Source organism: Coffea arabica, chromosome 8e (genome assembly GCF_036785885.1).
Source record: "Coffea arabica cultivar ET-39 chromosome 8e, Coffea Arabica ET-39 HiFi, whole genome shotgun sequence".
NCBI lineage: Eukaryota > Viridiplantae > Streptophyta > Magnoliopsida > Gentianales > Rubiaceae > Coffea > Coffea arabica.
In genome coordinates this window covers 38,276,901-38,290,673 of record NC_092324.1, presented here as the reverse complement: position 1 = coordinate 38,290,673, position 13,773 = coordinate 38,276,901, and the positions used below count along the sequence as shown (strand labels likewise).

Genomic DNA, 13,773 nt, shown 5'->3' with positions numbered 1-13,773 from the left:
AGTGTAATTATTCAAACCTGAAGGGAGGTGAGTGAAATTGTCAGAAACCTCAGGGGAGGTTTCTGAAATTATCCCTAAAAATTAAAGAATACGAAAAGTCAAAGAAAAGTTTAAGAAAGTTAAAACTCTACTTTGAAGCAAACTAGAATTCAAATTGGGTGCATTGAAAAGATTATTTTTACCCCCTTTTATTATCCAAAACTTGGGAATTCATCTTGAAAAGTTTTAAAGAAGTAAAACATTGTGATTTACTTGAATATCTCTAGCTTTCTACGTATTTTGTCGTCTAATAAGAAATAAAACGATCCATTGAGGATCCAATCTTTCTGGCATTTCATATCCTCCAGCTGAGCAAGGAGGAGGACAAAGTTGTAGGTCAATTATGAGAATTGCTGGTAATAAGCTAGAGGATTTACTTCACATTTGCAGCTTTCCATCAGAAAAGGACTAAGGACCAAACATTGTTCCAGAATACTAAAACAAGTATCCAAGATTACACCTTAATTAACACTAGGCAATAGGATGTTGAAGAAAGAGGCATGCATAACATTGCAGCCCTCACACACTTTACATACTGACCACAAAAAATATGGGAATATAGTTCTATCACCTAATCATATTAACACATAGATAATATTCTGTATAGGAAAAATTAACTTTCTTCCAGCGTTGTCAAAAGGTTAAGGTCATGTAGTTGGTAAAGCACTTCATCTTCTGTTACCCCCAAACTTATCAGAGAGGTTAGCAATGACAAAACCTGCAAACACCTGATTGCGTCCTCCATTTATCAGTAAGTTACAAACTGAATACACCATATCCAAGTCAGTCAGAAAAATAAGTTAACTAAACCTGGACGCATCCAAGGATGTAGATTGCAGAGTAGTGACGGCCATGGATAAGCATGTCAGCCAGCATTCCCAAGGGGATTGTCAAGGACATGCCAAGTGTCGCGACTAATGGCGTAGTCCACACCACAGAAAGCGCCCTGTTTCATAGAGAACACTAGATAAATCCATAATAGTACCACAATGTTGGAGGGGACATATAAAAGAAAACTGGAAGTTTGATTGAATAGGAAAGACAATTGCACAAGTAAAATAAGCTAATCCAGTTGTGATTAGAATCTTGTCCTAAAGTTTAGCTAAGATGAATCGAATTCACAACCTTAGTCACTCACATGGGGCTAACTACTTGCTGTAGAAGCAAATTACAAATTGAAACATCAGAACATAGAAGCATGACTTGCAGTCAAACATACAAAATATCCTTAAATCAAGCTCGTAAGGCACTCAAATAACAGAAGACTACTCCAAAGAGTAGAGCTAGTAGGCACGTATGAATACAAATGGTAATCAACAGCAGTTATTGCTACCTGCAAAGCTTAATCAACAAGAGAGCTGACTACCTCGAACAATTTGCCTACTCACAATCTAACCAACATCCATTATTTAAGGTAGATCTTTCCATCTTTCGCCGTAGGGAGACAGTCGTTTCATAACGACCAGTTAGGAAATCCGAACAAGAAGATCTATCCTTTTCATAGTGCTGCTTTAATTCAAGTGGGGGTTTAGTTTTTTTTTTTTTTTTTTACTCTCTTTTTTCCTAGGTTGATTAACTAAACACGAATGAATACATATTAGCCCTATTATTTTTTTATCACTTTTGGCAGCCACATAGTTTTCAATAGGTATACATAATAGTTAATTTTTTCAAAGACATTCCAAAACTAATTCTCATGAGAACAATTTCAAATAAAAATATTGAGATTAAGCACCTTGAAAAGAAAAAGAAGAAGAGTGCATTAAAAGAAAAAGAAGAAGAGTGCCTTATGAAATTTGGTAATTCACCTTTAAATTGTGGCCATGAAATTCTTTGTGAGACAACTACAATAGAAAATCATAGCCACGAAGAGAGGATGAGGGATTCATTAATTGTTATAACCTATGCATGAAGGAAATACTGAAATGCATAGACTCAGATGGTTTATTAAAATTTCACATATGACAAACCGCAAAACACAGAGCATATTGTCTTTTTTCTATCTGTATCTCCAGTAAATTTTCCCTGCTTTCTTGGGAAGAACTAAAAAAAGAAGACTCTACCAAATATGTAAAACTCCAAATTGGATTTACATGGTTGGAATCCTTTTCCTGTAATCTTTCTCTTTTCTTGTTCACTTCTTTTTTATGCATGTAGATATACCTTATACATTTTATTAACTTCTGTTTTTCCAGCTAAGTAACAGGTACTAGCTCATTAATTTGCTCAAAAGCAGAAAACTAATAGAAAATACCATAGGTTAGTCAAAACATCAGTGGCAGGAACCACTTAATCATCTCGTGAAGCCATAACTATGATTTCCGATCTCTGGTCTGCTTACTGTGACAAAAATTATACTGGAATTAAATGAATGTTGTTGATTAAGTTCAGTGACATTGTGTTGGGCTTTCCCTGAAAGTTGAAAGCAAGGTTACCTCTTAGTTAGCTTCTGTTATTGGTCAAGTTTGAAGTTGTATTTTATAGTAGCAAAACAACGTCTGATTTCTATAAATTTTCTGCTGTATTAAACTTGTCATACATTGTCCATGTAGCATATCTTTTGGAGGTTATCAAAAAGATAAATGTCCACATTTATTAAAACACATGATTTCTTCTCCCCCCCCCCCCCCACCCCCAAAAAAAAACACAAAAAAAAAAAAAAAGTAGTAAGTCCTATGAATGGGAAAACAGATCTGAAGTTGCTTTGACTAAATACTGCAACTGAAGATCCAGTGATGTTGATCTACTCACAAATCACCCAGTACAGCACTTTATTCTATTCATTACCTTAGTAGAAGGAAATGTAACTCCAGTGGTCTTAATTTTCCTGTTACCCTTTAGACCATAAATGACTAAACTGCTTTTTTGTAGAGTTTTCCAGGCAAATGTATTATAGTGAAGTGCTTTGGTGGCATAAGCCACTTGACATTGTGTCAAACCAAAAGTTCTTTGTTTACATATCCCAGTTATAGAACTTCAATAAATATCTCTCACACACTAAATACATTTCTGGAACCAAGAGCCAAGGCAGATTAACCAAGACACAGAAGATATCTATGAAAATATACCATATATAATGTAAAAGACTAACTACTTGTAATAGTATGAAAGGTAGACCATACCATAAATAATCTGAAATAACACTCCCCACTAAGCCATTTAACAGCACAGCTTCTTTGATGGATGCTGAACTTGGAAATTCGAAAGTCGGTTCTATTCCAAGAGCATTAAGTGGCCATACTGAAAAAACATAACTCGAGAGTAAATAAAGCAATGTAGTTAAAAGTTAAATGAACTTCAAAGGAGACAGTATTTGGAGGGAAAAAAATGGGAAAAAACAATGAGCATTTGGATTTCCTTTTGAACAACGAAGATAGTGCAGTGGTCTAAAAGCTAAAACTGTTCTATGGAGGAAGAAGCTTTAGCAAAACTGAACAAGTACAGGACTTTATGGATGTATGACCACTTAAAAAGTACAGATGGTGTGATGACTTGGAGGTTCCTTATTTTGGCATAGGAACAGTATCAGTATTAATCTCCTTTCTAGAAGGCTATTGTGAAACGCTATTGTTGGCTCCTCATTGTACGATGTACTATTGTGGAACCAGGACATCTTAAAGCCCATTTAGTTGGCCTTTTTTTCCACCAACTTAACATCAAAATCCATACAAATGTGATCGCATTGTGCCAAAACTAATGTAGTAATTCTATGTTCCAAATTTTGCATGATAGTCCTCTTTAGCCACACAAAATTCTGCAGGGAATGCATTACTTGTCACTTACTAATCCACCAAAGGCCAAGAAGAGTAAAAAGTCCAATATATCCAAGAAGCTTCTGCATATCAACTCTCTCGCCATCTGATCCAGCAGATCTCTTTAGTAGCACTGGATTTGAGGTTGCATTTATTTAGAAAAAGTCGTCCACTTCACTGAAGCAAAATATAAATTAAAATAAATAAACAGAACCTCTCGATGAAAGTATATTCTATACCCGTAAATAAGCCGTAGGACACTGCCGAGAGAAGACCAAAAAAATCTCCAATGATGCTATGTCTTTTACTCCTAGGCAATGTAAAGCAAATTTAATTAATAAAGTGAACAATAAAGAAATACTAGAGGAAAAAGCAGAGACCTCTTGAGCAATTAGATATTAAAACTAATCTAGGACGATCAGGCAAGAAGATCTTATTAAGATCTAGCACATAAACTGGACTTGTCAAGTAAATAGACATGCAAGTCATGTTAGTACAAAGAAATTGTAAGAAAGAATAGATGTGGACTTTTTTCCCTCATAAAGTAATGGATCGTGTTATGTCTAATACTATCACGTCGAAAAGTTCTATACATCTGCCCTTTCTCAATGCTACCGAATGGTTACTTCCAGGCAGTTTAGATTTCCAATGTCTTTCGTAGCGGCATGGATCAGTAGCTCTGTTTACTGCATGACTGTCGCCATGTTGGTTAAGCATATTATGAAACATGGAAAAAATTGATTTTTCTTTTCTTACAGCCTCTTCAAATCGATAATTTTTTATGATCCAAATAAACAAAAGACCGAACCAATGAAATCTTGCTTGGTATTTACTAGGAACTTGAATAAACATTAGATCTTTTTATTTGGAAGTTGAAAGAAAAGAATAAAATCAATAAGGAAAAAAGGATTTGGGCCAGATTTTATTAAAATCATTAGCAAACATTCCAACGAAGTAATTGATTGAACCATCAACAGGAGTTCCACAGGCACTCAGCTAGATCTATTTCTTTATCTCCCCATGAATTGTATGCTTGTAACAATAGGGAGAGAATTTTTTAATTCTAATCAATTGGACGTATTGTGCAAGCTCAGAGAAGGAACAGATAAGAGGGCCCAATGGAGACCCAGGATTCTCTTTTGTCATCAATCCAATTTCAAGTTTCTTAAGAGAAGCTGAGGGAGGCGAAGGATAAATTCAATTCCTGTTCTCGACTCATGACCAATATGAGCTAGACGCTTCATTCTTAAGCTCCCAGAACTTCTTTGTAGTGGCTACCTTTTCAGTCCTTTGCTCTAACCAGCTGAGCTACGTGAACTATTTTTCTGAAGTATATTTTCTTCGTCAAATAGTGCCCTAGCTTACCACTTGACTAATAAGAAAAAAGTCTAGGTAACTCTTATGGTAGAGAGTAAAAGCTTTGGTTTCTCTCTTTCTGTTTGCCCTTTAGTGGAAAGACATAGAAGAGGCTTCTGCTGTTGAATTCGCATGGTAAATTCCAATCACAATGTTTTTTTCTGGAAATGTCCTATATGAGGAAAAGCCTCCTCATTCTATAGGAAAAATTCAAAGATAAGTGAAAATGTACACTACATGAAACAACAATATGGGAGAAACTTTATCCTAGCACCCCCGTGGTTTCTGCTTGGAAAGCATAGTTAACAACGGGATGATATCATGAACATAAAAATGTAGAGACACATGCTATACCTGAATATATTTCATTAAAACAAAAAAAAATGTAATATCTAACACTGTCATAAAAGCATTTCAAAATATTACTTGATAATCTGTCTTCAAAAGCAAATTAAATCATAACCATTGGGTCCTGACATGAGAATGCCAGTATAAGGGAAATAATGCAAGTGTTAAGTGAAAATAAAGTGTGTTACTTGCGAGGATACTCTACTGAAAAATGATTAGCTGATGAATGACAAGCATGGGTGCTTAGTGCATGTATTCAGTACTACTAGATTATTATAATTTATAGTATATTACTCAGAACTTTGCATGTTTATGATTTGTGTCACATAGCTTTTTGTCAATTCAAAACATTCCTTTGACTTCCTTCTTCAGGTACAAGATTTACAAGAGCTCACTTTGGAAACTTCAGATCTCCACTGTATGCACCAGTTAGTAATCTTCTTGACAAAAATAGAGCTCTGCAGTTTTAACATCTTGAATATGGCGGAATGCTAACTGTCCAGCAGCCCAACCACATGTGGAACCTCAATCAGTCCAAATATAGAAAGTGAAACAACGCCTAGTGGTATTTATTCAAATAGTACATAAAAAGTGCAGGAAAAACTTGCTTCAGAGAATCAGCATGACCCTAGGTGCAGGCGAGTTATAAGTAGGCCTGATGTTTTGACTCAGATGCATGCATTTGCAAATACGAAAGCTATGAAAATTCTGAGTGGGATTTCTTGCCAGTTAATACACTCTTTCCACTACTTATACTGAGGAAAGTAATGGTCATTGAGGTAAATCTCTGGTCAGTTATTCTAGGAGGCTCACAAAGTTTTGGCAGGACTGAGATAGTGCCAAACAAAAAGAGACAAATCAACACTAGGCAGAAAATGAGAATGTCCTATTAAAAGGATTGGGTGACAGTAGTGTGTATTTATGATAAGCTTCCATATGGCTAAGTTTGGGATTGGTAGCCTTGTAGGCATGAGACTGTCCAAGGTTTTCATGAAAATGGGCATATATGTAATTGTGCACTGTCAAGAAATGCCTAGGTTCAGAGCATGACAGATGATGTGTTAGACATACACGCCAAGTTAACAACTGATGTGATATCCATCACATTGTGTTCAAAAGAATTAGTGATTGTCAACAATGGTACTTTTTGGGCTGAGCAAAGTTCCTGAGGGTAGAAAGAAACGTCACCGCTAGTTGTGAGAGTTTTAGTTATGGCGGCAACTGACAAAGAAAGATGACCGTATATATCTTCATACATATGTACCAACTTTTGAGATTTTCACCTACCGTCTGTGTTTCAGTAAAAAAAATCTTTGATATTTCTGACACGGTGTACATTTTTATACAATATGTTTGGTTTGATTATTACTACATCCATTATTCATTGAAGTTGAGTTCACATCAGATAATGAAACACCATAAGATCGTACTATAAACAAGTTTGACCACTAAGCATTTAGGTTCAAACCATTGTCAATGCCATATAGTAATCTAGTTTCCATCAGTTCGCTTTATTTTTCAGAGATTTCCACTTTTTTTGGAGAACTTGTCATAAATTTTTAGAGGGCTTGCATATTGGGAAAACATTTATTTTGCCAGATATTCTTCTGGAAGAAGTCACTAAGGTGAAATACTAAAAAAGAGTCTACACCATATGGAGAAATCAAGTGTCAAAGATGCAACTTAATAAAGAGAATTTCCAAAAAAAATAAAAATGGGAGCAATTTATTGTACATGATTGTTGAGGGGAAAATGTAGAAAGCTTTCAACGAATAATACTTACTGAGAGGCACTCAGCATTTCATCCGAAGCCCATGTTTTCCCAATGGTGGTCATGAGAACACCAGCAATACTAACAAATACAGCAAGAACCTTAGCAACATTTATGGAATCCTGACCAATGAGTGCTGCAAAGAATAGAGTGAAGAGCCCTGATGTTGAAGTCAACACTGTCGTATTGGCCACACTAGTATTAGCAAGGGCAGAGTTTGATAAATACTGCAAAAGTTTCAAAGTGGTCAACATTTAATGGACAATCATGGTTGGTCATCTAACGGATAATCTAAAGGATCCAGCATCAATAGGTACAGATGGTAGGCACAATTCATGCAACAGTGCATATGGCTGACTTTTAAGAGAATCATTTAAATACTTGCATTTCCCACCTCTTTAGCTCCTTTTTTACTTGTTCAAACAAAATGTTGAAAAGCTTCATTGTGCAACTTAGGATAACAATTATTGGCCAAACAAAACTCATTTTCACTGATACGAGTCAAAACTGTTTTACATCACATGAAAAACATCAATATTGCACTGATACGAGTCTATTGAAAACAATTTTTCTAACAAATAGCAAGCCATCCTTTAGGTTGATTGCTACCTCTCTACCACTTTGCAAACTTTTCAAAGATTACTTTGTGAATGTGGAAATATCAAATTGTAGTTGAATAAGATTTTTTGTGTTATGACTAAAAAAGTATGGCCTGCATATAGCTTAAGATGTTTAAGGTAAGAGTTGAAATTTCTTAAACCCTGTTCTACGGAGTCCTCTATCTCCTCTTCTCCTTTCTTTTCCTTCTTTTTTAAAATTCTTAATTGGTTGGCAAAAAATGCATGTTTTGAAGTCTAAAATAAGTCAAGTATAGTCAAAACTTTTTCTACAACTGTGTTGAGGGTGTGTATTAAGATAAGATGTGATTTTGAAGCCAACAATCGAATAAAAACAATTACCTCAGTCGCAAACCATATTGGAGCAAGATAAAAGCTGCATTTGACAATTTCCCACGAACTAAGTTTATAAGCCTTTTCAAGTATAGGAATTTCATCATCTCGGTTAAACGTCAAAAGCCCTTCTTCTGTTGCATTTAGGTCTGTATCATCAAGATCGCAGCTCTTCAACATGTCCCTTGAATCAAAGGTAGTTTCACTTGCTCTTAGAGGAACATCCAGTTCAATTGATGGATCTATGAGTAGATTGTCCCCGTAAAACTTAGTAGACGAGCTTTTGCCCAATAAATGGAAAATCCAATCTTTACAAACTGCTATTGGCAGGAATAGCACCATTAGGGATACCCCCAGATAAGTAAGAGCAAACGGTTGTCTATACTGAGCAAAAATTTTCTGCAAGAAGTTGCAGGTGCTTGACTTTAGAGATTTAATGCACAAATCGAATCCCACAAATTGGTTAACTTTCATTTAGAAGTGGATAAAATCACATATTAAACCAATAATAAAAGAAATATGGCATTTGTTTTGGCACTTGACATTCGTGAAACTTATATGAACTTGACATAAATTTCAAGAATTGTAGTCCTTTCCAAAGTATATAAAAAGGGAAGTTCTTTCTGGTTCCCAATTAAATCAGAGGATGAGACTAATTATCCTAGAAACAATACCCAGCCTGGTGACAAATATGTCTTCATACAGCCAGCTGATTGATCTATAGTATCTAAAATTAAAAAGCAGCAAGAAAGAACAAACTCAAAGGGCAAACAATTGCATGGCACAAGATTAAACTCAAATGATTACTGAATGTAGAGTGACCATGACTCCAGGAAAACTATAGGTTACAATAGATAGGCTAGACACTAGAATTTCACAGAAGGATATAGAAGTCCATCTTAATAGGCATCTAAGATACTTGTTCAATGTCCAGTACTAAATCAATGAAAACAGTACTATCACTCCTATAACCAGGTATCTGACAGAAAAAAGCAGAACAAAAACTAGCACTCTTTCTCACTTCTCTTTTCCTTTGTTTTCTTAGTGAAATGTTAAGCACGGTATGCACCATAGCTGTACCTGAAAGATATCCATAAATTATAATAACCTTTTACTCAGGTGAAATTTGGAATATCCAACATACCAGAGTTGAAGAAGCCACACAAGCAACACCACAATTAATGCCCGTCAGACATTATAATACTCTAATTCCAGGCAATCAAAATGCACGGAAGCACTGGACAAAATAAATGCAATTCACAAGTCAAAGGCTATGAATGAATTCGAGTCATGAGACTTCTAATATACCTCCCATATTGCATATGATTGCATCTAATAATTTTTTTCCTCACTTTTTTTACACAGGAACTGAATTATACCACCAATCAGTGAGCAAATTCATGAAGAAGCCCAAACCAGAAAATGCTAAATGGGAATGCCTAAAACTGGTTACGACACAGTTTTACACATCCTCTATCGTAAAACATTTGTACAAGATTAACATTTATCATGTTAGAAACTCCAAATCACCCCTCTCTCTGCAACTTTGTCAAGCTTCTTCCTCAATTTTGAGAATTCTAATCGTTTGCCTCCTTTCCACGCATCCACTATCCTAGAACTTCTCAAATATCAACCTTGATCATATCAGTACAGTCCACTCCATCCCCTTCCTTCCCCAACCCATCCAGCTTTCCAAGATGTTAAACATCGTCCCCTTCTATCTTTATGTTTGATTGACATCTAATCTTCGACTTGTTGACAACATCTAGCCTCCTGCAATGTCCCTTTTTTTTTCGTTTCTTTTTCTGGAATACACCTTTCAACATTTCTAAAACTGACTTTCTTGCTTTTACAATCAACAATTCTTTTCTCTTTACTTTTTTTTCTTTGTTCTTATAAGTCCATGTGAAGACCATACAAGAAACTTTTTGTATTAACATCAGGCCCCTTGTCCCACCCAAATTCATATGAATTCTTAAAAATTGCTACCTCCACCTAAAAAATACTGAAATTAAGGGTTGGAAGGAGTGGGAGCGGGGGGAAGGGAAGACAGAGAGAGAATAAACCCTCCAACAATTTCTAACATTTCATGACTGGTAATCAACTAAGCTAACCTTGCATGCCTGAAACATACCTAATTAGTCCTAGCATAGCTACAAGGAGATCATGCATCAATTACCATCAGAAAAGCTATAGTAACAATTAACCAAGAAAAAATAACAAATACATCAGTCAAATTCAAGAAAAAAAAGAAAAAATTCAGATACCAATAAACTAATAAATGAACAAGATATATCCAACCTGAGTAATCTCTGCAGAAGCAACCCATATCAACACAACAGTTCCAATCAACCCCAACCCGGTATGGTACTTCCACCCCATCACCCCAAAACAGGAGAAACAATTAAATTTCAAAAAACAAAAAACAAAAAAAATCCAGCCAGCAAAATCACTATTTAAAGGGATAAAAATATTAAATATTCTTGGTTTTCAACGTAATATTTAATGCCCTGGAGGAGTTTCAATTTAGTAGAACAATTTGACTAGGAAAGGTGCACTGCATACAAAATGGTAGAAAGTTAGTTGGGTTTTCTTGGAGCTTGGCGCGGTTGACTGGAACTTGTTCTAGCTTCTATGTTCTAACATCTGTGAATATGACAAGGCTGATGTCAAACGTTAGCTACGTTAAAGTATTAACCTTAAGAAGAATTTTTAAGCATTTTCGGTTAGGATTCCTGCTTTCGCCTTCAGTTCCCTTGTGTGCAGTTTTGGAGTAATAATCTGAGTCGGAGTACTAATAACTTAATTAGTGGAGTTTAAGACAAAACTACACACCCAAAAAAAAAAATTATTTATAGCTTTAGAGCTTCGGTTTATTTTGGAAACCGGAAAGGGGAAGACAGGAAAAGTAGAAATTTATAACCGTGTTCAAGTTTTAAAAAAATTGTGAATGGGTATGGACTATTGTTCATAATTTATAAAAGTATTTTTGTTGTAGTCAAAATTATGAATTTGCCCTTACATACACGATTAGCACTTCTGTGTGCACAAACACGAAATATGCACATTCGAGCATATATATATATATATATGTATGTATGTGCACATATATCAATTTAAATGTGTACATTTGGATGTATATCTATATTTACCAAGATATACATTCTCATTTGGTAAGGTACATGTTTTTATTTTAAAAAAGTGCACATTTGTGGGGGTAACTTGGTCATTTAATGATAAAAAATTAATTATTTTAATTCATGAATTGTGTCTCATACTCTATTTTTAAATTTTTAAAAACGTATACCCTGTTTATGAATTTTCAATTTTTCTATCCCCTTTTTCAAAATTTCTCCAAAATTTTATACTAAAATCGTAAATAACTTAACAAGTGTTTATGTATCTAGGATTAGAATTACATTGCATTCCAAGCTATATGCATGGAAACTATAAGAGATCCTGGGTTCAAGATCTCTCATTTACACAATATATATACACACACATGGGAAATATATATATATACACACGCACATGGGAAATATAGTAACATTTTTTAAATTATCAAGGCAAGGGGTTAAAATTGGATTGCATCTTGAATACAATTGTCATTCATTTGATTTTGAACATGGTTATTCAGAGATGGCAATGAGTAGGGTAAAACCCAGTCTCCGTGGGTATTCGACCTAATGGTTAATCAGTTTAGACGACACATAAATAATCTATTAGAGTTTGGTATTAGGGTTTGATATTGATGAATGGTGGTTAATCTGATTAGACAAGAGTTTTTTTTTTTTTTTTAATATAAGCGGGAGTGTTCGAACTCGAGATCTCTCACTTATACTCCCTTTTTCTAAATCACCCAGTCCACCCTCTCCCTAATAAGAGAATCCCAAAAAACCAATAATACACATACACACACATATACACATATGTATGTATGTATGTACTAAGGAATTGGTGTGTCTATAGAACTTGCTTATTCTCTTTAATTTATATTTAGTTGATACACATGTTTGTCTTGTAAACTGTTATTTATCATGTTCTATTTACAATTCTTGTAGATAGCTGTTTAAATCATCTTTTAGAGGATTGGTAAATTCACCCTTCATAAAAATGTTGAATTTCTTTATAGCTCTGGTCAAGTTTAAAATTCAATGTAGTGTGTTAGTTTAAGATGATGTGTATTGATTTTAGTTTCATAAAAATTAATTCCTTTTTTTTTAATTATTCATATTAGCAGATAAAGAGTACCTGACAGGTAATCCAAACTCAAAACGAAAGGATTTGGTAATGAGAATTAAAAGTCATAGGATTGATTGATAGATTTTTGTAAAAGATTTAAATATACAGGTTAGGATTTGATATGATGGATTTTTAAGAGTTTGATCCGCTGGCATCTCTACGTTCATTTGTGTTTTTGGTATCCCAATAAAAATTTCCCCAATGATTAGTGGAGAATATAATAATTTCGTGGTCGCCTAGTCAAATACCCAGTTCTAACATAACAAAGTTTTCTTTTTCTTTTTCTTTTTTCTTTTTTCTAATGTAAGAACTTAACAAGTCTAAATCCAAAATCAGTAAACCCCGAGGGCGGGAGCGGGGGGGGGGGGGTGGGGGTGGGGTTCCTCCAAATTATGGATTGGTATATAGGTTGCAGAATGAGACTTTGGGCTAAATTGCAACTTTTGGATACAATTAATCAATTAGTACAATACAAATAGGACAACTTTTGATCCACCAAGAAAGGAGAAGAAGGAGGAGGAGGGGAAGAGGGGGGGGGTTTGTGTGTGTTAATCGGCTACCAATAATCACATGTTTGACTTTTAGTTTTAGCTTTTGGTAAGAGGGCCAAATGGGCCATTAGCAATGTGCAAAACGCGGAGAAACTACTCCCACAAGATTAAAGTCCAACGAGCTCCTAACTAAGATGGTGGTATGGTAAAGGAATAATTTTTGAACTCTCCCCTAAGGTTTTTGGCAATGTCATTACTCGCCCTCAACTTTAAAAAAATATCACATACCTCTCCTAACAGTCAATTGGGCCCACTATTGACATTAGTAATAGTGAAATGACTCTTACACCCTACTTTGATTGAGATATATATTTTGGATTAATTACAGATTACACCAATATATATAGGCGTTGATAACAATTTTCTTCATGTTTTTACAAAATAAAAGAATGCCTCACGATGACTAACGCCATTAACCTTCTAATGATTCTCCACTTATATGTTGGATAGAAATGCCGACATTTTCATATATGTTTCTTTAAAGTTTCACTCTATATGTGTTTTTTCTTATAAGTTTAACATTCATATTTCTTTTCCTGCTTTCTCTTTCATCTTTTTTCTTCTTCCTTTTTTTACGTTGCTAGTGCATTTTATTTTATATTCAGGTGTATATGTTCAAGTAAACTTTTGATTTGAATAAGCTTCTTCTCTCATATATAGTGTCATTTATGTCATTTTAACATTTTTAACAATTAATTTATCATTTTTTAGTTATTGTTCAAAAATAAATTACTAATTTCTAGGTGAAGCATTAATTGTTAATA

General features: G+C 34.6%; 1 protein-coding gene across 2 annotated transcripts; it reads right to left on the bottom strand.

Annotated features, from left to right (window-relative positions):
• Nucleotides 1-389: 389 nt before the first annotated feature.
• On the bottom strand, nucleotides 390-11,029 carry LOC113704236 (thiamine-repressible mitochondrial transport protein THI74-like). 2 transcript variants are annotated; one of them, XM_072061585.1, is made up of 8 exons: nucleotides 10,518-11,029; nucleotides 8,226-8,615; nucleotides 7,279-7,493; nucleotides 4,031-4,101; nucleotides 3,823-3,924; nucleotides 3,162-3,279; nucleotides 850-985; nucleotides 390-767 (listed from the first exon to the last, which is right to left on the bottom strand). In XM_072061585.1, the coding sequence occupies exons 1-8, from the start codon at nucleotides 10,596-10,598 to the stop codon at nucleotides 708-710; spliced, it is 1,173 nt and encodes a 390-aa protein (XP_071917686.1). In that variant the 5' UTR covers nucleotides 10,599-11,029; the 3' UTR covers nucleotides 390-707. The 2 variants fall into 2 exon arrangements, with proteins under 2 accessions (XP_071917686.1, XP_071917687.1); XM_072061586.1 differs by having other exon boundaries at nucleotides 8,226-8,533.
• Between the last annotated feature and the right edge of the window lie 2,744 nt (nucleotides 11,030-13,773).

Coding starts and splice junctions, on each gene's coding strand:
- LOC113704236 (XM_072061585.1), bottom strand. CDS start 10,598: ATGGGGTGGAAGTACCATACCGGGTTGGGGTTGATTGGAACTGTTGTG. Junction 7,494..8,225: donor CAATATGGTTTGCGACTGAG/GTAATTGTTTTT, acceptor AAACTTTTGCAG/TATTTATCAAACTCTGCCCT. Junction 4,102..7,278: donor GAAATGCTGAGTGCCTCTCA/GTAAGTATTATT, acceptor TACATTGCCTAG/GAGTAAAAGACATAGCATCA.